General features: G+C 38.4%; 1 protein-coding gene across 2 annotated transcripts in view; it reads left to right on the plus strand.

Moving 5' to 3' along the window:
* myo5b (myosin VB) overlaps positions 1 to 23,878 on the plus strand; it is an 85,368-nt gene extending 61,490 nt beyond the window's left edge. The window contains exons 22-39 of one of the 2 annotated variants that reach the window (XM_026938600.3): positions 699 to 935; positions 1,864 to 1,957; positions 3,689 to 3,834; positions 5,479 to 5,598; positions 5,768 to 5,902; positions 6,847 to 6,915; positions 9,174 to 9,413; positions 12,213 to 12,307; positions 13,646 to 13,844; positions 14,698 to 14,791; positions 14,893 to 15,024; positions 15,145 to 15,296; positions 16,483 to 16,572; positions 16,708 to 16,858; positions 16,990 to 17,275; positions 19,143 to 19,317; positions 19,398 to 19,478; positions 20,218 to 23,878. In XM_026938600.3, coding sequence (XP_026794401.1) covers positions 699 to 935; positions 1,864 to 1,957; positions 3,689 to 3,834; positions 5,479 to 5,598; positions 5,768 to 5,902; positions 6,847 to 6,915; positions 9,174 to 9,413; positions 12,213 to 12,307; positions 13,646 to 13,844; positions 14,698 to 14,791; positions 14,893 to 15,024; positions 15,145 to 15,296; positions 16,483 to 16,572; positions 16,708 to 16,858; positions 16,990 to 17,275; positions 19,143 to 19,317; positions 19,398 to 19,478; positions 20,218 to 20,370 — 2,649 coding nt within the window. In that variant the 3' untranslated portion in view covers positions 20,371 to 23,878. The remainder of the gene's footprint in view (positions 1 to 698; positions 936 to 1,863; positions 1,958 to 3,688; positions 3,835 to 5,478; positions 5,599 to 5,767; positions 5,903 to 6,846; positions 6,916 to 9,173; positions 9,414 to 12,212; positions 12,308 to 13,645; positions 13,845 to 14,697; positions 14,792 to 14,892; positions 15,025 to 15,144; positions 15,297 to 16,482; positions 16,573 to 16,707; positions 16,859 to 16,989; positions 17,276 to 19,142; positions 19,318 to 19,397; positions 19,479 to 20,217) is intronic. The other variant, XM_053240392.1, reaches the window with a different exon arrangement.
* The last annotated feature ends 210 nt before the right edge of the window (positions 23,879 to 24,088 follow it).

Here is a 24,088-nt window from a genome sequence, read left to right on the forward strand (position 1 = left end):
CGACAGCAATTTGAGTGAAAAGTAGAATCTTTGAAATATTTACATGAATTTCAGAGTTTCTTAGTATTCAATGTCCTCTTTTTGCTTTAATGACAGTGTGTACTCGAGCTGGCACAGACTCCACAGGTTTGTGCAAAACCTTATGATCCATTTTAGATCAAATCCCTCAGTGTGTCGTCGGAACACATGCTTCACTAGAAGAGATTAGGCATGAGGAAAATCTGACCTTTTGTACAAAGCAGTTAACATGGTCAATATCACACATTTGCTTACATTTAAATAGGGACCTAGAAATAGTGCAGAATCTTGAATATTAAATATTCAAGATATTGAACACTATTTCAAAATTCTAAAACCTTCCAATTTCAAACGAAAAAAAAAAAAAATCCCAGATTTTCAAAGTGGTCTCAGACTTTTGAACCCCACTGTATATTAAAAAACAAAACTAAAAAAATGCAATCAAGTGCACATGAATAAAAGTAAAAACATGTTTTGACACCAAAACAGAGACAAATACATGAACGATTTTTTTTCCAATTATCATCATTTAATGTTTTTTTTTGGTAGTTTCACCAATGCTGAAAAAAAAAAAACCTTAATATCGGATTATTTATCAACCACTATGTCATTTGCCTACTCATTCGTCGATAAAGTTGACTCTAAGTTAAACTCCGACCTGCCCTTATTCGTTTCTGCAGAAACACGAGTATAAGTTGCAGAGTGAGAAGCTGTCCGAAACTAACACCGCGTTGGTATCGGAGGTCAGCAAACTGCAGAAGCAGCTGGACACGGTGCGCAGTCATAAAGGTGAGAACACGCAGCTGAGCTCACTGCAGGACGAGTTGGAGAAACTGAGGGCGGAGCTACAGGACGCACACGCCCAGAGGAAGAAGCTCGAGGAGGAGCACAGCACTGAGAAGCTGGGACTGGAACAGGTAAACAGTAAAGCTTATGGAAAAAGCTTTAAAGCTTTTGGCCTCGATTAATAGAGCAAGACAGATCAATAGAGGAAGGGTAAAAACTAAACACAGCTGTACGCTGGTTTTAGAGGGGTGTAGAGGTCATAGGTTACATAACTAATGTACGTCTTTTATTGGCTTTTAATAAATTCATGCAAATTGTTGGTGATTTACAACAAAACTGATTGAACTGATTTCAGAGCATTAAGATATTAAGATATGCCTGTTGCATAATGAAGTGAAATTGTGTCAAATTTGTGTCAACGTAAAGCTGTTGCATGGGCTTTTTTTTTTTTCTTCGGTTTTTTAATTTTACCAAGTTAGAAAAAAAAAAAAAAACTTTATGTAGTGATGGGATTTGTTGAGTTTTTTTTTTTTTGCTGTTTTCTTTTCTTTTCTTAAAAACCTTATAAGGCATTTAAAGATATTTTCATTCAAGAATGTCATATTTATCACAAATTATGTGCTTATTTTCTTTGGTTTCTTGTACTTTTCCCACCACATGTAGAATTTACACAAAACCTGTTGATATTATGTGGTTTATTAACATTTTTTAACATTTTTATGTCTCAAATCAACTCTGTAGTGAACAACAGTGCAGAAATGAAGCAACAGATTCATTTAATGTGCCATAAGTTTGTCATATCCTTCTCAATCCAGCTCTTTTGGTCTTCTGCTGTCTGATGTGATGAAATCCTGTCTCATGACACAAAATGTATGCAGGATAGCATTTTTCCTGTCCATTTCCGCTATAATTTTTCATCTGCAGTGGCACACATTTCTAAATGGAAACCTTCCTGATCCACTTTTATGATCATATCGATAAAGCATGTCATTATTCTAGTCGGTTGATGAGCTGATTGAGAGTACAGCGTTGAAGAAGGCTGTGTTCTACCCTTTTCAGAGAGTCCGCGAGCTGGAGAAAGAAAACTCTCTGCTGAAAGAGGAGAAAGAACAGATGAACCAGAAGATCCTTCGCCAATCGCAGAGCTCCGGAGGTGAGTTTCACACATCACTGCACCTGTTTCTCTGAACACACACCCTGTCTGTTGAGTATTGTATGAAGCTGAAGTAAAGGAAAACTGCCCGAGGGCTGGGTTGGTATTGTTTCCCACATAAGAGGGGTCTCTGTGCAGAAGTAGGACAAGAGAGAAGCTGCATTGAGTTTCAGAGAAGGAATGCAGGACACCTTTCTACCTGCTCTTAAGCTAAGCATTATTTTGGGCAAGAACGATACTCGAAACCAAAGGTTAGGGCTTTTAAATTGCAATAAACATTTTCTGTGTTTGGCTTTTTCCTACTGTTCCTTTCTTATTAAAGCCAATCTGTCTCTTTTTATGCTCGTATAATGCTTTCAGTAATAGTCATACGGCTTCGACATCCCTGCTGAATAACTTTATTTAATTACAGACTATTAACCGTGTACTGGGTCTGAAATGAAGACTTTATTCAGTTATCTCCAATCTCTTATCTTCTGGCTGTTCTGACTAAACCTCAAAATTCACAGGAAGATGATGTTCTTTTGAGAGGTTTTTGTTTAAAAAAAAAAGGCTTTACTGTGAAGCTAGCAGAGAAAAAAAGGTTTAGTTCACAGTCAGCCCTTTGTGTCTCCGTGTGTGTGTGTTGGTTTCCGCTTGTACGCTTATGTAACGTGGTCACACTGTCATATCGAACTTTGTCACAGATACGTTTGTGGGGAAAAACATAGAAATGGTAAAATGTAAGAACAATACAGTACTTAATATGGAGCATAATGGAGTTTTGGAAGAATTGAAGCTTGAAAGAGACCACACTTGAAATTTCACCCACTTCCTAATTAACTTTCATAAATTCCCACATGATGGAGTTCCTGCATCCACCTCCTCCCTCTCTATTTACAAACACTGGTACGAGAAGGATAGATGAAAACCTTTTGCAAAAGTACATGTTTCTTATTGACATTTATTACAGCCGTAACAACTGCCCTTAGATTTGCATTATAATCTGGAGTAAACAGGTACTCTTTTCAGTACAGGCAAAACTGTCAGCATTCTTGTTTGTGGTAATCGCACATACACTTCAAATATGGTGGATATGCTGAAAGACAAACAATATAGCACTAAACTAAAGCAACGTTAATGGGACAAATACTAAATTAGGCTACACTGGTATGTGGCGATGAAATACAGTTTCAAAGTAGTACAAATGTAAATTACCAACACCTAGTATAGTTATTAATTAATTATTAATTCATTAATTAAATACATAAATAATGCAAAAATATTAGAGATTTCCTTTCTATTATTGTCTGGAAAATAGGTGAAATATTTCCAGTAATTTTATTCATCTGTCTGTTTTCAGCATCCTGTACCAACTTATCATTCTTCTATTTTATTATGCAACCTGAATTTATGACCAGTTTGTGCAATGAAAGGATCAAAGTTTGCTAATAAATTTGTCACAACTCACGTCCTGTCATAAAAATCTACATCTGTTAAAGTATTAGTGCCATTATTGTTTGGTAAGGACTGTTAAATGGGCTTGTAAAGCTAATTATGTTTCTTTGTTTAATCTGTGCACCTTTACGGTGTAACATGTTTACCTTATGATAAAAACTAATGTGTGCGCGTTTGGGATTTCAAATGTCTTATAACATCAAAGCATTTCAAATTCATTTAGAAGCTAAGAAGAAGCTTATTCCTTGAAATAAGTGTTTAACTGGTGTGTGTGTGTGTGTGTGTATTTTGCAGGTAAGGATGGCACTTTGTCTCAGAAAGAGGCTGGTCTACAGGCTGAGCTGGATGAAGAGAGACTGCGCTATCAGAACCTGCTGAAGGAGTTTTCCAGACTGGAGCAGAGATATGAAAACCTTCAGGAGGAGGCCACTTATGCCAAAGTAAGACATACCATGTTTGATTTGATTGGCTTTGATTTGATATATATATTTTTTATTTTAACTTTCGCGTTCCACTCTAAAACATATGGCCTCACACCTGGGATGAAATTTTCATCTTCCTGCACTAGCATGATTTCCTCCATCTCCTCTAACAGATAGATAGATAGATCGATAGATAGATCGATACAACTTTGTTGTCTTTGCACTGTACAGGTGCTCAGCAACAAAATGCCTTGACGAGCGAAATGAGAGTGATCAAGCAGTCCTCCATGATGGACTGCAGGCTAGTAACTATCTCTGACTCCATGTTTGTGTTGGAATGCCAATTTTTTATAAACCAATCATATTCTGATGGATGAAACCATCAGTCTCATCCACGCACTCTGAAATATCTCACACTGCACAAAAAAGATGCTCAAATTGCCATTTCACATAGTCTTAAATATATTATCATATCTATAGTAACAGTTATTTTGCAGGGCCTTGTGTGATGGATACTCGGGTAATAAGCAATCAGGAAAATGAGACAGCCGTACTCTCCTGGGGGCAGTTGTGGCCTATTGGATAGAGAGTCGGACTTGCAACCCGAAGGTGAACCTGAAGGTTGTGGGTTCGAGTCTCAGGTCCGGCAGGGATTGTGGGTGGGGGGAGTGAATGACTAGCGCTCTCTTCCACCCTCAGTACCACGACTGAGGTGAGACCCTTGAGCAAGGCACTAAACCCCCAACTACTCCCCGGGCGCCGCAGCAAAAAAGGCTGCCCACTGCTCCGGGTGTGTGTTCGCGGTGTGTGTGTGTGTGTGTGTTCACTACTGTGTGTGTGCACTTGGATGGGTTAAATGCAGAGCACAAATTCCTAGTATGGGTCACCATACTTGGCCACAAGTCACTTCACTTCACTTCACTTCCTATGAAATTCCCATCCATTTTGTTCTCGAACTAGCAGGACTTCTAGAATACAGAAGTGTTTCATAGACATGTAGAGCTCTCTGTCAAAATCCTACACTACACCTTCAATGCTGAAACTATGTAATTAATTTTGTAAGTAGGTTTTTTTTCCCCAATTTTTTTCCCCAATTTGATCACCTGCCAATTCCCACCCACCAGCCACCTCTCCCTTATCATAAAACTAGGGAGGGTGAAGGGTGAAGGTTGAAGCCAGCCAACCCCCCCACTGCTGCTCATGCTGCGTCACAGGAAACACTGCGAACACACTCTGAGGAAAGCACTACCTCTTCAGCATACATGAGCTCACAGACACCCGAGATTGGCTAATGTATCCCTTTGACTGACAAGGAAGAGAGAGTATGTCGTCCATTCCCATCCAGAGAGCAAGGCTAATTTTGCTCCCTTGGCTCCCTGCCGTGGATGGCATCCTTGGGATTTGAACTGATTATTTTATGCTAAATATTTCATGTAAAGTTGCCTTAACAGTTGGAATAGTACACCTACCGTAAATACACTAAAAAAGTGCATGCTTTCATTAGGCTGTTAAATGATACCTAAATTATATATGAGCTTAGCTCTACTTGCTAGAGGACTTTCTAGAGTATTGTAAATAAAGTGCTCAAAGGTAATGGCACCAAGTACTGATGCCTTAGTTCAAGTATTAATTCCTAATATCTCTCTCTCTTTATTCCTGTAGTTCGTTCCAGGCCATCGGAGGAACCCATCCAACCAAAGCAGCTTGGGCTCTGACTCCACCTTCCCCTCCATCTCTATGTCTGAAGTAGGAGACACTGAGGATACCATTCAGCAGGTGGAGGTATGGCTGATTCTCATCACTTTACACATTACAGTGAATCATGCATACATACATACATACATAATAATCTTCATTGTTGGCCTGGAAACTAGAAAAGCTTGATGATGAGGATACGTCTGCCATTTTAGATGAGTTATATGACTGAGTGTTATTCTTCATCTCTGTATAGGACATGGGACTGGAGAAGGCAGCCAGCGACATCAGTGTATTCATGAAGCTGCAGAAAAGAGTGAGAGAGCTGGAGCAGGAGAGGAAGAGACTCCAGACCAACCTGGAGAAGATGGAGGAGCTCAGCAAGCACAAAGTTAGTGTCATACACACACTAAACGTTACATTCAAAGTTGAGTCAAAACTTATGTTAACATTTATGCAGGGAACATTCCCTATTTCAAGGATGGATTATGCAGAAAAAGTCCTTATTCTTTTATTTCTTTATTTTGTATGCTAAAGTAGTAAATTGGATGTACAACTTAATATGACACATGCAATGAAAATGAGCTAAGGACAGGTGTTAGGTGTGAGTGACATACTTTTTTCAATCTTTTACTGTGCTGATTTGAGTTTTTGAATTAATGAATTATAGTCATGTTTTGGTTAATGTGCTATATTCTGTAGATTCTGTAGTTCCTCGTTTTATTGTAATAATCAGCTTGCCACATAAAATACGATCCTCACAATAAAAATAGTCTTTGATTCTGATCACCTATGTGCAAACCAAATAAAAAAAGTCAATGCCTCTATAGGAGCAATTGCGTTTAATTAAATACAATGTCTTATGTATGTATTTAATATTGCCCTCAAATTCCATGACAGAATTTTTGAGTAAATTTTTGTATTTATAGAGCTGTTTTTTTTTTTTTTGGTTTTTTTTTTTTTTAACTACATATCAGCCCAAAAAGACATAAATGTCAGGCAACAAACATGATGAAAAAAAGAATTCTCACGGAACGATTTCTTTAAGAATTGGAAATCTTTTTCTATTCTGCCTCATTATTTTGAGTGTGTTTTATCTGTATGAGTACAGGTACGTATCTTTTTAAATATAACGCATGGCAGTGCCATAATCAAATAATATGTAAACATTGCTATATAAGGTAGCAGTCATTGTTTACCTTTGGACCCTGTCACCGCTTTGTACAGGGTGATAAGTATTTATCATATTGATAGATTTCCTAACAGGACACACATCTCCTGTCTTATCACTGTAAGCATGTTTAAATTTTTTTTTTTTTCTCTCTGATCTCTCAGGCGATTGAACCAAAGAGCTCGACGTCAGAGGCAGACACAAATGCAGATCTGGCATACAACAGTCTCAAGGTTTAAACACACACACGCACACACACACACACGCACACATTATACACATCCTTCTTTTAGACTGACAGCCACTCGACATGTCTGTGCTCGTGTTAATCGATTTGTGCTGCACTTTGGCTGCGCTGGTGCTGCTGACTCTGCTGCCTATCAGACTGTGGGTGAGTGGAAGCACGGTGAAGAGGTCGATCTCGAGAATTTTTTTTTAATATGTGAACATTTAATATGGTTTAAAATTTGCTGTTGTAGTAAGGGCTTTGCAGGATGAGAGCGTAACAATCCTCTGTGTTAGAGTTTCTTTTTAATTGGCGCTAATAAAGATGGTCTAAATGAGAAAATAAAACGGGGTTTAAATGGAGAGCTGTATCTGTTAGGACATTACTACTCTTTACACTATCAGAGTGTAGAATTAAGAAAGGTTAAAAGTCAGAATGGTTTTAATATAGCACCAAAGCTCTTTGCACTCTCAGACTCTGCTAAGAACTGTACATTTAATTAGTCTACTACTTAAATGCACAGCTCATATTAATCACTAATCAATTAGTCCAGTGGCAGACCACAAATTTGTACAAGTTTGGTGTCTGATGTTGTCTTCAGTTTTGCTCTGGAGCTACGAGGCTGATATTTATCATAATATATGAGCAAATAGCTAAGTTTAACATTGTGCTAACTGCATGTCTAAATCATCACACACTTGCCTCAAAGTGTTTTGAGATTTTCAGTGTCTCACACAGGCTTGATGATGTGGTTTCTGACACTATAATACACTGTTGGGTTAAAAAAAAATGGACAAACGGACGTCACAGAACAAAAAATCACTTTCACAGAATCACTTTCTTCCTCTGTAAATAGATTGGAGTCACTCTGCACCAGCACCAGACTCGGATAGGAGGAGAGGCCTAATGATATTCTGATATTCTAATATTTTAGTTCTGATATTTTAGTAAACTGGTTATGTAGCAGTGTTATTACTGAAACATTTTTTTAACCGAGTATGTGAGGATTTAGACATGCAGTTTGCACAATGCTTTTTCTCACGTTAGCTACAACAACCATATAGCTTTATGTCAAAAGTAAAGAAACAAACCTCAGACAACAAACATATCTTGACTGATCAACTTCATTATATGTAATGGAAAGATTTTAATGTAATTTTTGGCTGAACTTTTTTTTTTTTTTAAATTCAGTTATTTCGGTGTCATTCTGTTGAAGAAATTTTTGAAATTTTGACATTTCTGCAGTGCTTAAATGCTGTAGCTTTCATTTTCAATCTTTCTGTGTTCTATGTAATGACATTGTGTTAGCAAAATGGAGAAAAAAATAGAAAACACTGCTTCCAGGAGTGTCTCTATACTGAAGAAAAAGCACAAAACCTCTTTTCCCCCAATCTTTACCAACATGTCAATTTGGATGGGATATAACCTGAGGTTATTTCTCATGGTCATTTTATAGTAGGTTAAAGACTTTTATAATCTTTTCAGAAGTGAGAATGTAAAGTCTGTAAATATGACTGACATAAAGGATACAGTCTCGACTAAAATCTCAGAGGTACACCATTAAAAATTACATTACTCCACCTCCTCATCCAGTCTGAACAGGGCTTTAGGCTCATGACAGGTTTGAGAAGAACATCTGAGAAACAACATATATGTCAAGAAGTGTGTATAGGAGGGGCTCTGGGGGTCTCAGAGGATCCAAAAACTTTAAAGACAATATGAACGATGCAGGAGGCAGTTATAAAGGCAAAGTGTATAATATTTATATTACGTTCAGAAAAGGTTTGAACTAATATAATTTTTCCCCACTGATAATATCTTAACATGTACTTTTTGACCATTTTGGCTGCTTGTGATACTAGAGTAACATACGAGATGTTGATGTTGTCTTAAAGGTATACAAACATTTATACCGAACTACATCTCTTTTCAATTGTCAAAATGAACAAGGAAGCTTGGCAGCTAGAGCGGCGTGTAACATCAGGTTCCGTCAGAATAACTTTCTTCTGTTATTGGCCTAATTTTCAAAGAATATACAAACTAATTTTACCTTCCACTTTTTATGGCCCCATCACAAAGTTATGGCCTTATCGTACAGACGACAGATTACTTCTTTTCGTTCACCTTCTCTTTCTCTATCACACTCACTCACACACCCGTATGCAAAATCCTATTTCACAGTATGAAGTCGGTTTCTGGTGTTCACTCATTAAACCATTGCTCCTTTTCTGAAATTGTTTTTTTTTTGTATTATTAAATGCACAGAGGCAGGAGCTGGAGTCTGAGAACAAGAAGCTGAAGAACGACTTGAATGAACTCAGGAAGTCCCTGGCGGAGCGAGCCTCTGACGACTGCTCGTCCAATGAACTGCAAGACAGCTACAATGTTCTGCTCAATCAGCTCAAGGCAGCCAATGAGGAGCTGGACATACGCAAAGAGGAGGTTCTTATGCTAAAAACACAGATCGTCAGCACCGCCAAGCCGTCCGAAAACACCAATCACATTGTGAGTCTGAATATGATGGAATTGTTTCTGAAGTGGGGATATTCAGGATTTAGGAGTTTTGCACCTCTGAATCAGATTAGTGCTGTCAGGTCAGAGAGATTTCATTCTTAAAAAACATTAAAAAACCTACAAAATCAATTCAGATTTAGAGGATAAATTGTTTGTAGTGGAAACTCTGAACTGAAATTTATGTCCCCAGATTGTCCTCAATCTCCTCTCCTACAAAAAAATTAATTCTAGACAAAAACTACGATGTGTATATTTAATGGAGAACTACGACACATTAAATAGGCGGTGTATTGTAGATTCACGTGATCAGTTGCTTTATTTCTGTAATGCAAAGTCATACACAGATAGATTAACACATAGATAGCCTTATTCTAATAGAAATCCTTTACATAATTACGTTATGAAGAAATTAAAGAAATGACACCTTTTTTCTGGGAATAATGTCATTTAAATGTCATTTATTACAAGAAAGCATTATAAATGAGCTTCTGGAAGCCAAATTTGCAAAATACTTAAAATACATTTTCATTTTATAACTTGCGTTATGTGTGTAAAGTCAGAAACTAGTGCTTGTCTAGGGAGAAATCTAAATTATTTTTAGATAGCACTTATATAACTGTTATAGCAGTTATATATTTATATTACAGTATTCAGTTACACCATGTCAGAATTTCTAAAAAGCTGTTCTTTCCAGTCCAGTTTATAGTTTATAGAAATGCAGAGTGAAGTGTGGTGATAAATGTTTACTCCTGTTAGATTTGCCTGGTATTTTGCCAGTACACATTCCTCTGTCGACTCTACATTCATCTGTTGGCATGGAGTTTGATAAATGACTTCAGCACCACAGGGTTCATTCTGACTGCAGTGACCACTTCAATATTTCACAGACTTAATCAATGTCCAGTCACTCAGATCTCACGTGATTATGCAGTCCATTAGTCTGCCATCAGGAGCTTAGTAATGAAGGTCCCTGTAGAGAGGAGAAAAGCAGCACTGCTGAGGCTACAGTGTCACATCACTCGAGCGTCAGCACACAGCTCGTGTCAGCTTTCATTATGTTCAGAGCGTGGTTTATTAGGACATCTCATCCCAGAGAGCTTCCTTTATCTTCTGCTTAGGCTCATTCTTTCAGTTTCTTTTAACTTTTATCTTTTAACTCTTTCTCCAGTGGCAGCAGAGTGATGAACCTGAAGAACAGAACTCTGTGTAGTGAGCGTTTTTAGTAAAATGGCGGTGGAAAATGTGCTTTTATACTCGTACAGATTTGAGAACACTATTCCTTTTTTCCATGTGCATTGTGACGATTTGGTCCCTAGGGGTCTGTGAAGCACAGCCACCATTATTATACCAAATATAAATAGTGTATATACTGAGAAGCACACCCACCATTATCAAAGTTATATGTATTACTGAGTTCTTACAGTTATTAGTCTGTTTTACTTGAATGGCTTTAATCCAAATATAATGGAAAAACAAGTAGAGCTATAAATAATGTTAGGAATAAAAGCTTTCTGGCTCCAGTAAACAGTCAAGATATTGTTCACAAATAAATAATGAGTTTAATATTTCAGTAGTTGGATTATGTTCAGAGAGAGTCCATGAAATTTATTTTTGCAATTAAACTTGCCCCCGACTGCAAAACGTTTGAGAACCCCTGCACTAGGGGGCTCTCTAATACAGTGTACGAATCAAAATTACACAAACTCAGAGTTATGGACTAATTGTTGAGTATATATCAGCGTTAGATAAGACAGTTCAACAGGGCACCCTGTATCAGATTCTTTCCTTGGCCTTTGTGTTTACTATGTGGACTAGGGAAAGGCTCAGATCACATGAAGTAAGTCCGTGTGCTTGATGTGAACTGAGCCTTTCCTTAGTCCAGATGCCAGATAGTAAATCTTCCCCTCATGGTTACACTTCCATTTTGTGTTTTTGTTCAGCATGGCTTGTTAATACAATCCCTATAACTTATAACTCAACTGTTCTTTTAGTCACGTAAACAGCACTTTTAATTAAAGATAAAGGATAAATGCCACTGACAGACTTCAAGAAATCTTAGAAATAAAGACACCTGAATTTTAAAACCAGTAGATTCTTCAGCCCATTGTATCACAAAGCCTGACCATTCACTAGAGAGTCTGATACCTTTCATGACTAAACGCTGCCAAGAACCGCTGCTTTCCCAAGATGAGGTCATGTGATTGACATTGCAGCTGACCAATCACAGACTTTTCCTGAAGCCTATCTGAAAAGAGTATCTCATTTAACTTCTTACACATTACAAACCGGCTAATAAACTTTTAAACTAGTGAAATAGTGAACTAGTGTTCAATCCAGTTTTTGCATGTCATATCTTTGAAAAGCTCAGTAAGTCACTGTGTTTAAAAGTTTGTTTTTACTTTGGAAGCTAATTTACATATTTACGCACAACAGAAGCATGGGTAACTAAATAGATTGTAAGCCTTAAGATTCTGAGGATTGTGGCCAGAAAATTGTACAATAGGTATCAGACACTTCTTTGTCTATATGTGGTGTCTGAGGTTTACAATATTTTGTGCATGGACCCCATTAATCTTGTACAGTATTTCTCATTTTTCTACATCAGCACATGTGCACAATCATAATTGGTCACAAAAGTTTTAAAAAACATGAGAATGTGTTAATTGGGGGAGGGTTTAATCTTGTAAGGCTGTGTTAGCGGCTGTACTTTAGTACCCTAATTATCCTTTACAGTATTTTTTGTAAGTGGTACAGACACTCATCCATGTAACTGCCATTCTGTCCTACCAGAACTCCAACGACATCTCCGAATGGGACAACAACAAAAAGCCTGTGGACAAGGAGGAGGTTTTACAGGCCTACCAGGGTCTCAGTGAGTCCAAGAGGTGATTCAGATAATTCTGTTTTATTATTTCTTTAATGATATTTGTAGTGATGGCATGCACATTCAGCACTAAAAGAGGTCTCTGCCTCCAGTTTCAGTACGTATGAGTCTGCAGATCCTCTAGCTGATAACTGGGCTTACACTCAAAGAGACTCAAAGCCCTCATCTTTAAGAACTAAATAGCTAAACATATAAGTAGTTTGAACATTATTTACTGCACCAGAGTCCAGTAGAGTAAAATGTGTTAGCGGGTTAGTTGAGAGATAGAGGAGAAATCAAGAACATGATTGAATTAAGTGATTAATTATATAATCCTACTATCTAAGCTTTGGAAACTGGATGGACACAGATGAACAGTTTCATGCTTCTACTACTGAAGGCTGGTTGACACTTCATCAGAAGTGCTTCTGGGCTCCTGAGTATCTGTCGCAATAGGGGAGAGCTAGCTAGTGGGTGAGAATTGACAAATCACCAACTTAGCCTAGAATATTCATGGTACAGAGTTTTATAACTCCCTCAGACTGCCTGGTATAGTATACAGGAAGTAGGTATACATAACACTGCCCCCTTTATACATCACAGCTGGCGGGGATGGATGGAATGTGGGAACATTTCCAAAATGACTTGCTGCCCTCCTTACATTCTTACATTACTGTCTGGGGAGATACAGGGCTTTTCTCGTCTACCTGCAGGTATAGTTTGGGTACCAAGCGCTGTCAGAATGGCTGATATGCTCACAGTGTAGATAAAAATAACAAAATATCATCATTTTGGGAAGGAAATGAGAAAATAGACTTTGCCTAAAATCTTGTTTGCCTAAATAACCATTTTCTCTTAATTGCTTTTTTCTCTTTCTTCTCCTCTGCTTTCTGACTCTGTGCTTCCGTCTTGCCTCCTGCTCTCTCTGCTCGGACACCAGTAAAAGACACGACTGGTGTTATTTGAACGAAGATGGGGAGCTTGGCCTGGCCTATCAGGGGCTAAAGCAAGTAGCCAGGTTGTGCTTTTGTGCTGTGGTCTTCTGCTGCCTTCTTGCTTCCTCATTTAACATCAGCTCACATTTTTAATAAATAGTATAAGCACTTAAATGTAATATTTATGTCCCTGGCTTCTTAGTTAGGAGCTTTTCTGTGTTGCTTGCATGGAAAATGAGCATCTTGGGCTATTTCTCTCTTCTGTCACTCCTTCAAGTTTTTTTTTGTTTTTTTTTGTGATGTAGTGAACACTTTGTTTTAGCTGGATCAGTGTGACCTCTCAGTGCATGCAGCATTTATTCAGATTTATTTTCAACCAAGTAATGAAATGTGTGTGTGTGTGTGTGTGTGTGTGTGTGTGTCAGGCTGCTGGAGGCACAGCTTCAATCCCAGAGCCGGAAGCACCAGGATGAGCTGGAGGCTCTGCACACACAAATCGAGGTGATGAAGGAGGATCTGGAGAAGAAGCAGGAGATGCTGAATCACTTCAGCTCGCTGCCCCCCGATGCCCTGGTGGAGTTCAGCATCCAGCAGGAGATCACACGCCTCACCAACGAGAACCTGGTCAGTCACAACCATCTCCCTCACTTACACGACTCGAGAAACTATAAAACAACATTGTTTAGTTATGGAAATCCAGAAAATGCTATGGATATGAAATCGGAGCTGGGAGTTACACCTTATTTTACGTAAACCTGTATAGATTTATGTGAAGGTATACATTTTATAGCCATACCATATAAACGTGATTAATAAAGAATTTTATTCAGAAGTGAAGAAAAAATGGTGTAAAATGAGCAATGAAGCCTTACAACTGTTTTTTTTTTGTGGAAAAATGCCGGAATTTGTGCTTAATATCTATTTTTAAACTAACTTATTTTTTTTTCCCACCAATATCTCGTAAACATTTTTTCTGTAGTTTGCTTGTTATATTTTATTATACTTCTATTTTTATATGTTTGATTGTTCCCCAATTTATTGTAATAAAAATTAATTTTTATAAAAACTGATTTTTTTTTTTTTGCTATCGAACGATAGCTTGAGCGCAAACGTTTGTTTTTTGAATAGAAAAAAAATAGGGGTTAACAATCTAAAACACAAGAAAAAAACAAAAGATATTTCAGGATCAGAGACAATTAAGTTTTGTCATCTGCTTTATTTTGTCATGAGGATATCCAAATATTTGCACTCAACTCAATTTATTTCAGCATAAAAGCTTTAAATACATGTAGGAAAGTCAACAATTAGAATAAAGACACGACTAAAGTGAACTCAGTTATTATTGCCTTTAATGGATGCATTGAATATTGTGAAAATATTGTGTTGAGATATTTTGCTTTATGTAAAATCCAGTGCACATAAAGTGGTTTGGTTTCACCCCATGATGACAATAACGCTGGTGTTAATTGTATTTCAGGACCTCAAGGAGATCATGGAAAAGCTGGAGAAAAATGAGAGGAAACTTAAAAAGCAGCTCAAGATCTACATCAAGAAAGTTCAGGAACTTGAAGGTTCACCTTCTTTAATTTTTTTTTCTCTCTCTCTCAAATTTCTCATATTTTTCAGTTGAGTTAATACTGATGGTAATGAGCGATGCGTGTGTGTTGTGCAGCATCTCAAGCAGCGGCGAATCGGCCCAGGCTGGTCAGACAGGTCACACTTCAGAGGAAAGAGAAGGACTTTGAGGGCATGCTGGAGTACTACAAAGAGGACGAGGCCCTGCTGATTAGGATGCTTATCAGTGGTAAGCATTGTGAGGCATCATGATCTGTTAGTGCTTTAACAATAACAGATCTTAAACTGCCCGTGTTGTATGTGTGTGTGTGTGTGTGTGTGTGTGTGTGTGTGTGTGTGTTGATTTCAGACATGAAGCCCCAGATCGTTTCTGCTACAGTCCCTTGCCTCCCAGCGTACATCCTCTTCATGTGCATCCGTCACGCAGACTACATCAACGATGACCAGAAAGTGCACTCTCTGCTCACCTCCACCATTAACGCTATCAAGAAACTTCTCAAGGTATAGCATCCTGCATCCATACAAACAATGAACTTTTATTTGAAAACTTTGCCAAGTGTCTGACTCCACTATCATTTTTTAATTTCAGCATTTATCAAATCTAATGCACACAAATAATTCTTGGCTGGTTGAGAAAGTAATTATTCTCTAAATATCCTATTGTACGTCATTCCCATCATTGTTGTGAGGTCATATATTTCAGTTGGTATCACCTGCACACACACTGTGTGAAACTGAACCATATTTGCTATGTACTGCACCATTTTGAGTGTTTGAGTGCACTACCTAGGGTTAGTGTTTAAATGATGTACCCTAGAGGGTAGGGAATTTGTAGGGAATAGGGAAAAGGGCACCATTTTGAAAACAGTCATAGTGTTAATTATTTTGGACTCTTAAATTTAAGATTTTTTTTTTTGAATAATGAATTGCTTGTTATTTTTTGTTTAAAACAAAAAAGGCACAAGTGCCAACACTTTTACCCTCATCATGAAATTCTGATTTCATAATCATGCAAATTGAAAACACCCCCATTCATACATGCCCTGCTTCTGCCTCTGGTAAAACAAAGTAGTACGTAATAAAACACTTGAGGGTGCACTGTTATGAGAAAATAATCAAGGCCGTGGTGGTGTGATGCAAGCCGATGTGAAGCAGCGTTACTGTTACCACCCTGAAGTAGATTATTTTCCCGTAACAGCATGTCCCAAAGTGTTCCTCTTACACCACAGCAGTTTGCCAAGGATAATAAATTTTCATTTTTAAAGAATGACATGACGTACTTTTTATTTGTTCATAGTTATGGAATGTTCACAAAACAAGTTTCTATTCTCACTTATATTATTTTTTCAGCTCCTTTAAAGTTAATAACACAAAAATAGGCAGCTTGTCATGTTGCGGAGAAACTGCAGAGCGCAAAGCCCTCCATCGTGAAGACTGTTCTGTCTTATATTTAATGATGCGCTTATATTTGTCTGTCACATGTCTAGTACTATCTCAGATTTTCAAGTAAAATTCTTAAGAAAATGTGGCAAAACCTTTCAGCTTACATTAAATTCGATTAACTTATAAAAACAATAAATTACGTTTCAGTCTTTTGTACCTGCTGAAATAAAATAGACTCATGCTTTTGGATCCTACTTCAGCTCACAGGTTATTGATACTGTCTATCATTCACGTTGCTCTACAGAAAAACAGTGACGACTTCGAGATGACGTCTTTCTGGCTGGCTAACACGAGCCGACTCCTGCACTGCCTGAAACAATACAGCGGCGAGGAGGTTAGAAAAACACTTAAAAACAAACTATCCAAACTTCTCATTCATTATAGCACCACGTCTCATCTTCAGGATAGTAGAAAACTGGTCGAAATCCATCTTTGTGTTAGCTAAACTTTGTATGATTTTGTCTCACAGGCATTCATGACCCAGAACACATCTAAACAGAACGAGCACTGCCTGAAGAACTTTGACCTGGCTGAGTACCGGCAGGTTCTGAGTGACCTGAGCATCCAGATCTACCAGCAGCTCATTAGAATAGCTGAGAGCATGCTGCAGCCCATGATCGGTTTGTGCAAGAAGAGTTTCCTTTAAACATTCGAATCAATAAACATTTTTTTTAAACATCAGATTCAACAAACATTGAATCTGAATACTAAATCTGAATCTAACGTGATCCCGTCTTCCCCCAAACATTAGTGTCGGCTATGCTAGAGAGCGGCAGTCTGACTGGAGTGAAGCCCCTGGGCTACAGGAACCGCTCCTCCAGTATGGACTGTGACAGTGGAGGCCCTTCAGGCTACACGCTGGAGGCTCTGATCAGGCAGCTCAGTCAATTCCACACACTCATGAGCGACCACGGGCTGGACCCCGAAATCACCCGGCAGGTTGTGCGCCAGCTCTTCTATTGTATCAACGCCGTCTCACTCAACAACCTGCTGCTGCGCAAAGACATGTGCTCCTGGAGCACCGGCATGCAGCTCAGGTACTGAAACGTGTCATGCTCTAATGCAGCTCAGGTACTGAACCATTGTGTCACACTGTAATGTAGCTCAGGTACTGAAACATGTGTCAGACTGTAATGTAGCTCAGGTACTGAAACATGTGTCAGACTGTAATGTAGCTCAGGTGCTGAAACATGTCACGCTGTAATGGAGCTCAGGTACTGAAACGTGTCAGACTGTAATGTAGCTCAGGTGCTGAAACATGTCACGCTGTAATGGAGCTCAGGTCCTGAAACGTGTCACACAGTAATGCAGCTCAGGTACTGAAACATGTCACACTGTAATGTAGCTCAGGTACTGAACCATGTGTCAGACTGTAATGTAGCTCAGGCACTGAAACATGTCACGCTGTAATGCAGTTCAGGTACTGAAACGTGTCACACTGTAATGTAGCTCAGGTGCTGAAACATGTCACGCTGTAATGTAGTTCAGGTACTGAAGCATGTGTCAGACTGTAATGTAGCTCAGGTACTGAAGCATGTGTCAGACTGTAATGTAGCTCAGGTCCTGAAACATGTCACGCTATAATGCAGCTCAGGTACTGAAACATGTGTCAGACTGTAATGTAGCTCAGGTACTGAAACATGTCACGCTGTAATGGAGCTCAGGTACTGAAACGTGTCAGACTGTAATGTAGCTCAGGTGCTGAAACATGTGTCAGACTGTAATATAGCTCAGGTGCTGAAACATGTCGCACTGTAATGGAGCTCAGGTACTGAAATGTGGCAGACTGTAATGTAGCTCAGGTACTGAAACATGTGTCAGACTGTAACGGAGCTCAGGTACTGAAACGTGTGTCAGACTGTAATGTAGCTCAGGTACTGAAACATGTCACGCTGTAATGTAGCTCAGGTGCTGAACCATTGTGTCACACCGTAATGCAGCTCAGGTACTGAAACATGTCACACTGTAATGTAGCTCAGGTACTGAAACATGTCACACTGTAATGCAGCTCAGGTACTGAAACATGTGTCAGACTGTAACGGAGCTCAGGTACTGAAACGTGTGTCAGACTGTAATGTAGCTCAGGTGCTGAAACATGTCATGCTGTAATGGAGCTCAGGTACTGAAACATGTGTCAGACTGTAATGTAGCTCAGGTACTGAAACATGTCGCGCTGTAATGGAGCTCAGGTACTGAAACATGTGTCAGACTGTAATGTAGCTCAGGCACTGAAACATGTCACATTGTAATGTAGCTCAGGTGCTGAACCATTATGTCACACCATAATGCAACTCAGGTACTGAACCATGTGTCACACTGTAATGTAGCTCAGGTACTGAAACGTGTCAGACTGTAATGTAGCTCAGGCACTGAAACATGTCGCATTGTAATGTAGCTCAGGTACTGAGCCATGTGTCACACCATAATGCAACTCAGGTACTGAACCATGTGTCACACTGTAATGTAGCTCAGGTACTGAAACGTGTCAGACTGTAATGTAGTTCAGGTACTGAAACATGTCACGCTGTAATGCAGCTCAGGTACTGAAACATGTGTCACACCGTAATACAGCTCAGGTACTGAACCGTGTCGCACTGTAATGCAACTCAGGTACTGAACCCATGTGTCACACCGTAATGCAGCTCAGGTACTGAATCATGTGTCACACCGTAATGCAGCTCAGGTACTGAACCATGTGTCACACCGTAATGCAGCTCAGGTACTGAATCATGTGTCACACCGTAATGCAGCTCAGGTACTGAACCATGTGTCACACCGTAATACAGCTCAAGTATTGAATCACATGTCACACCATAATGTAGCTCAGGTACTGAATTGTGTCATTGCTTTTGAGATTTATGCAGTATAATATGTTAAAAACAGATGTGTATTCCGCTGATTCAGGTACAACATCAGTCAGATGGAAGAGTGGTTGAGGGGACGAAATCTTCACCAGAGGGAAATTATGTTAACCATCGAGCCCCTCATCCAGGCTGCTCAGCTGCTACAGGTGAAGAAGAAGACATCTCAGGATGCCGAGGCCATCTGCTCCATGTGTAATATTCTTAGCACACAACAGGTAGGAGCCAGAAACATTTACTATTCATATTCTGTACATTTGTGAGTGAAGGAGCTCAACCTGCACTTTTACCTCCTCAGATTGTGAAGATCCTGAATCTGTACACTCCGCTGAACGAGTTTGAGGAGAGGGTCACCGTGTCCTTCATCAGAGACATACAGGTACAATAGTGATCAAAGTGTAAAAAAATCAAGCAAGATAGCTGGCCATATTATGTTTTATACTACAACACTGTTCAGAAGGTATTGATTAATTTACTGTAACAGCAGCTCTAACAGTGCTGGCTGCAAAACAAATCATTCTAATACATTACTGTTTCTATAGTAACAGCTCACACAGGAACCCTTCACATAATCTTATATGAAGAATAAATAGATAAAAATGTGTGATATGGGGAAGCTGTCATAAAGGAGATGTTTATTTAACATTAATGGAAAGAGCCTCAAGTGACAGCACTTTGTAGCAGTTTTTCCACCACATGAAAGTCTTCAATGCAGAGGAGACATGCTTTTAAAGGAAAATACTTTGGAGTGAGAACTCCAACAGTAATTCTGTTGAACAGCATCACACCACCCTACTGACAATTTTCCTATAACAGCACACCACAAGTATTTTATTCCCTACTTTTCATAGTTAAAATAAAAATGCACATTCATCTGAGTTCTTGCTGAGATTACTGAGAGTACTAATATTAAATGTAGGGAAAAACAAGTGCCTAACTTACAGTCTCAGTTCACTTCCCCATATGTGATATGTTAAAATTTTAAATATGTAAAGCGTGTTTAACCATTATTTGAATTTTAACCCCAGAACGTTAATGTTTAAAAATCTTTGACTGACCGCCGCTAGTTTCTCTTCCTTGTCTGTGCAATGAATGTGTGCTGAAACTTCTATTTCCAGAATCTTCTACAAGGCCGTGTAGAGAACAACCAGCTCCTGGTGGACACCAAGCACACGTTCCCCGTGCTCTTCCCTTACACTCCTTCAGCTTTGAGCCTGGAGGCCCTGCACATCCCTGCCTCTCTCAACCTGGACTTCCTCATCAGAGTCTGACGTCTCTCTGTTTCTTCTGTTGATCTCTCTCTGAGCTCCACTGTGTCAGCCTGAGAGCAGAGAGGAGCGCAAACCCCATGCAGCACAGACTCAGCAACCAGCAAACAAACACCTAATCAACACAAAGCTAGTGAGAGTCTTTCTGATAGAAGAATTACAGTGTTGAGGTGCTTTCTGTGTGTGTTCAGAGAAGATGTAGAAATCCCGCTACCTTCCTGTGAGCCAGCTTATTTTCCTCTGGTTATGGTATGGGGTCAAACAGGCAGATATTCTGGTTATAATGTGTGTAAGAGCTGAACTCTGGAGATCATAAGATATTAAGTAAGCTTCAGTGCAGATTTATTTCCTTACAGTTAAAAAGTTTGGTCTAGTTTTCCCCACTTTCACTCCTCAGTCCAGGTTCTAAATATGGTTACAAAGTCTTCACTTTTTGAAACTACTGGATTGCATTGCGCTGCATCACTGTCCAAATGAATGCCGTGTTTGCAGTGAATCAGCCAGAGTCTATGACACTTCTTCTAATACACACTGGACGAGAGTGAAGTAAGCCTGAGAACAGCAGTTGTATGGTGGTGCAGAGAAGAGGTCTAGGAGACAGGACGTACCAGATACAAAAATTACACGTATGATGAGAGGTAAATGGGAAACTTGTATGTGTTGAAAGGTCTTTGCAAGTGAAATGCAGGAATTAAGAGACACTACTCAGAATACCGTAAACAAGCAGGTCTAGCTATAGCATAGGCCTTTGCATGCTGTCTTTCTTTACAATTTTTTTTTTTAGATTTTTTTTAATCTCGTCATATCGACCGTTGAGTTTGGGGAAAGTTTTTGCACTTCCGGTACACACATGCCGCTATATTGTGTGACACTGAAACTTCAAATTATCTTCATTACCACTGAGGTAGACAGCATCTTTTGGACATAAATGTCTGCTGGGGTTAAAGTCTGCAGAACGTGTGTGTTCTAAGGCTCCACATTTTCAGGGGTAGACAAAACATGAATTCATTAGCTAGCCCACAATACAAGTAAAATCTCTAGTGTGTTGCCCAGTCCTGTGTTTCAGTTGCCCAGAAACTGAATTCACAAAGCAAAAAAGTGGTAACTACGATAATATTATGACATATGAGTTAGTTACAGTATCAAGATATGACACATCAACGTGAAGTGCATTAAGTTTAAAGTCAATAGGAAAGTCAGGGTTATTTTCTCCAAATCCCAGGCTGCTGATTTGTCTACCCCCGATTTTGGATGAATTTATAGTAAGATTGCATGTGTCCCTCTCAGAAAAGGTGATACTGTCCACCAGACAAGAGTGAAGTGAGATATAATTGTATAAGAAATGTAGTAAAATACATGTTCATCTTCAGGTAAAATACAATATAGTGATAATATTGTAAACCATGAAAAACCCTTATTATATAATGATTATTTAATATTGGCACATGCTGAAATCCCATCCAATATAGCTGCAACTCTTTTACTGTATATTTTGCAAAATATCTGAGGTTTTTTTTTCCTTCTTACATATATCTGTGCCATAACAACAGGAAGGGTGTAAATAGAACAAATCTGTCCAGGTCTTGGTTTATTCTGTCTGTCTCTCATCTTTAAACAGCATGAGCAGGGGCAACGGTCTCAGTAATGCCACTTTATACCCTTTTTAAAGGCAATAAAAAATAGACCATTGTGGATTTCAGTGTTGTTCTCATATACTATACAGGTGTAAATATATATAATGGATATATTTACATTGTCAATGTTTTTTTTTTTTTTTTTTTTCCAATTCCCAGGTGATCTTGAATCAATTTTACAGCAGTCTTCGGTCCTGTGTGCTTATTACTTTATACAATTTTAATTTGAAGGTTTTGGGAAGGTTCAGTTCACAGCACTGTGATTAATAATATCAGTTAAACCCGCATAAATGTCTACATGTATTTAATTACAAATCTCATCAAGTGCCACAGGAATTTTTCTGTATGTTAGTCATCAGGATGTTTTAGCCATGTTTAGCTGCTGGGTGGCAGCAACGCTTTCATACCGGCTGTCCCCAAGTCCATCTTTTGCTGAGGATGTGCATCATTGTGATCTGTAGGTTTGTACTCTGTATGACTAACACTGTCCACAGAAAAACCTTCCATCTGATTGTGTATCTCATTACATACTCTGAGAAAACTGTGTGTATATATTTTAAGGAATATATTTTCTCGGGTGTTATTTTTCCAGACCTCTGACCACTTGTCATGAAATGTAATAATGTAATAGTGATGTGTGCAGTCTGAACAAATGCTGTATGAATCTGTTCATACTAAAGTCTCCTGAAAAAGAGAAATCCGTGTCTGATTAATATTAATGCGTGATCTCTGGAACCATTTCGTCCATAAAGGATCAGATCAGTTTTGTAAAACATATTGGGCAGAAAAATAAACTCTGTACTAAACTAGCTAGCTAACTTAGATATTGTCACAGTAGTGACTGCAACAGTCGTTATTGTTAGTGTAGCAGTATTTTAAAGGGTTTGGCTGCTGTTATTCATAATTCATGATGATGCAAATTTTTATATTGAAACTTAGCTAGCCAGTTAGTTATGTGGGATGGCATATTCATGTAAATTTATAGATCCTGCCATTTTAATGAGGGCAAAGTCAGAAGATGTTGATTAATTTTCTATACTTGCAGCTCTGGTAAAGTGCAGCTACAAATTAGAGGTTTATTTCACTGGACTCGTTCTAATATGTTGCCGTTTAACATATTATGCATATTTTTGTTTTCTTAACTTATAGAAGGAGGAAAAAACACTGGTCAGGGAATAACTTTATAGATACTATATTGTAAGTGTTATAGGTGATAAGTGATATATAAGGCAATGTTAAATGTAACTATAAATGGATAAAAAGCATGATGTGTCCATCATTAATAAATTATAAACTTGTAATTAAGGGAGAACTGCTGTGGTATAAAAGAAATTTTAAAAAACAACAGGGATGTTTTTCTAGGAAAATAATCAGGTTTGGGTGGTAACGGCATCACACTGTTCCATCATTATTTTCTCATAACATCAAGTTTGATTCCTTTCACAAGAATATGTACATATATAGTCATACATGCATATACATATAGAGCCAGGTAATAGTCAGGTAAATAAATATTTGGACAATGACAAAGTTCCTGTTATTATAGTTGTCTAACAACCTCCATCCCACAACCCTGTTGCTCCTAAAAAATCCTTAGGTTTTTTTTTTAATTTAAGGACTTAAATATGTTGCTTTTTAATTATTATGTATTAAATTTTGAGCTTATGATTTAAGGCTGATTTAGAAATAATTTGTGGGAAATTTCTGTGGTTTCACATTTGCATTTTCTTAGTTTCTACAGTTCTGTTACATTTTCTATATATATTCTATATATTTTCTATATACTTACATACCTAGCGCTGGGTCACTGGCTGGAAGAGGAGATGAGAAGAATATGGTGAAGTGAAAATTGAATGAAAAAAATGGTAGGAGACCATTTTTTGGCACCAACAAGCAATTGTTTTGAAATGTGTGGACCCCAGATTAACCAAAACAACCAATCACTGATTACCACAGTTCCCAATGACCGCTCTGATCACCAGTTTGTCCCACCCTCACACCTCTCCATTCTTCGTTTTAAACTCTCTTCTTGGAGATATTTACAAGTAATAAAACTACTACTCAGTATGACTGCTTCTTTTTGTCTG

The sequence above is a fragment of the Pangasianodon hypophthalmus genome, chromosome 15 (genome assembly GCF_027358585.1).
Source record: "Pangasianodon hypophthalmus isolate fPanHyp1 chromosome 15, fPanHyp1.pri, whole genome shotgun sequence".
In the NCBI taxonomy this organism is placed as follows: Eukaryota; Metazoa; Chordata; class Actinopteri; order Siluriformes; family Pangasiidae; genus Pangasianodon; species Pangasianodon hypophthalmus.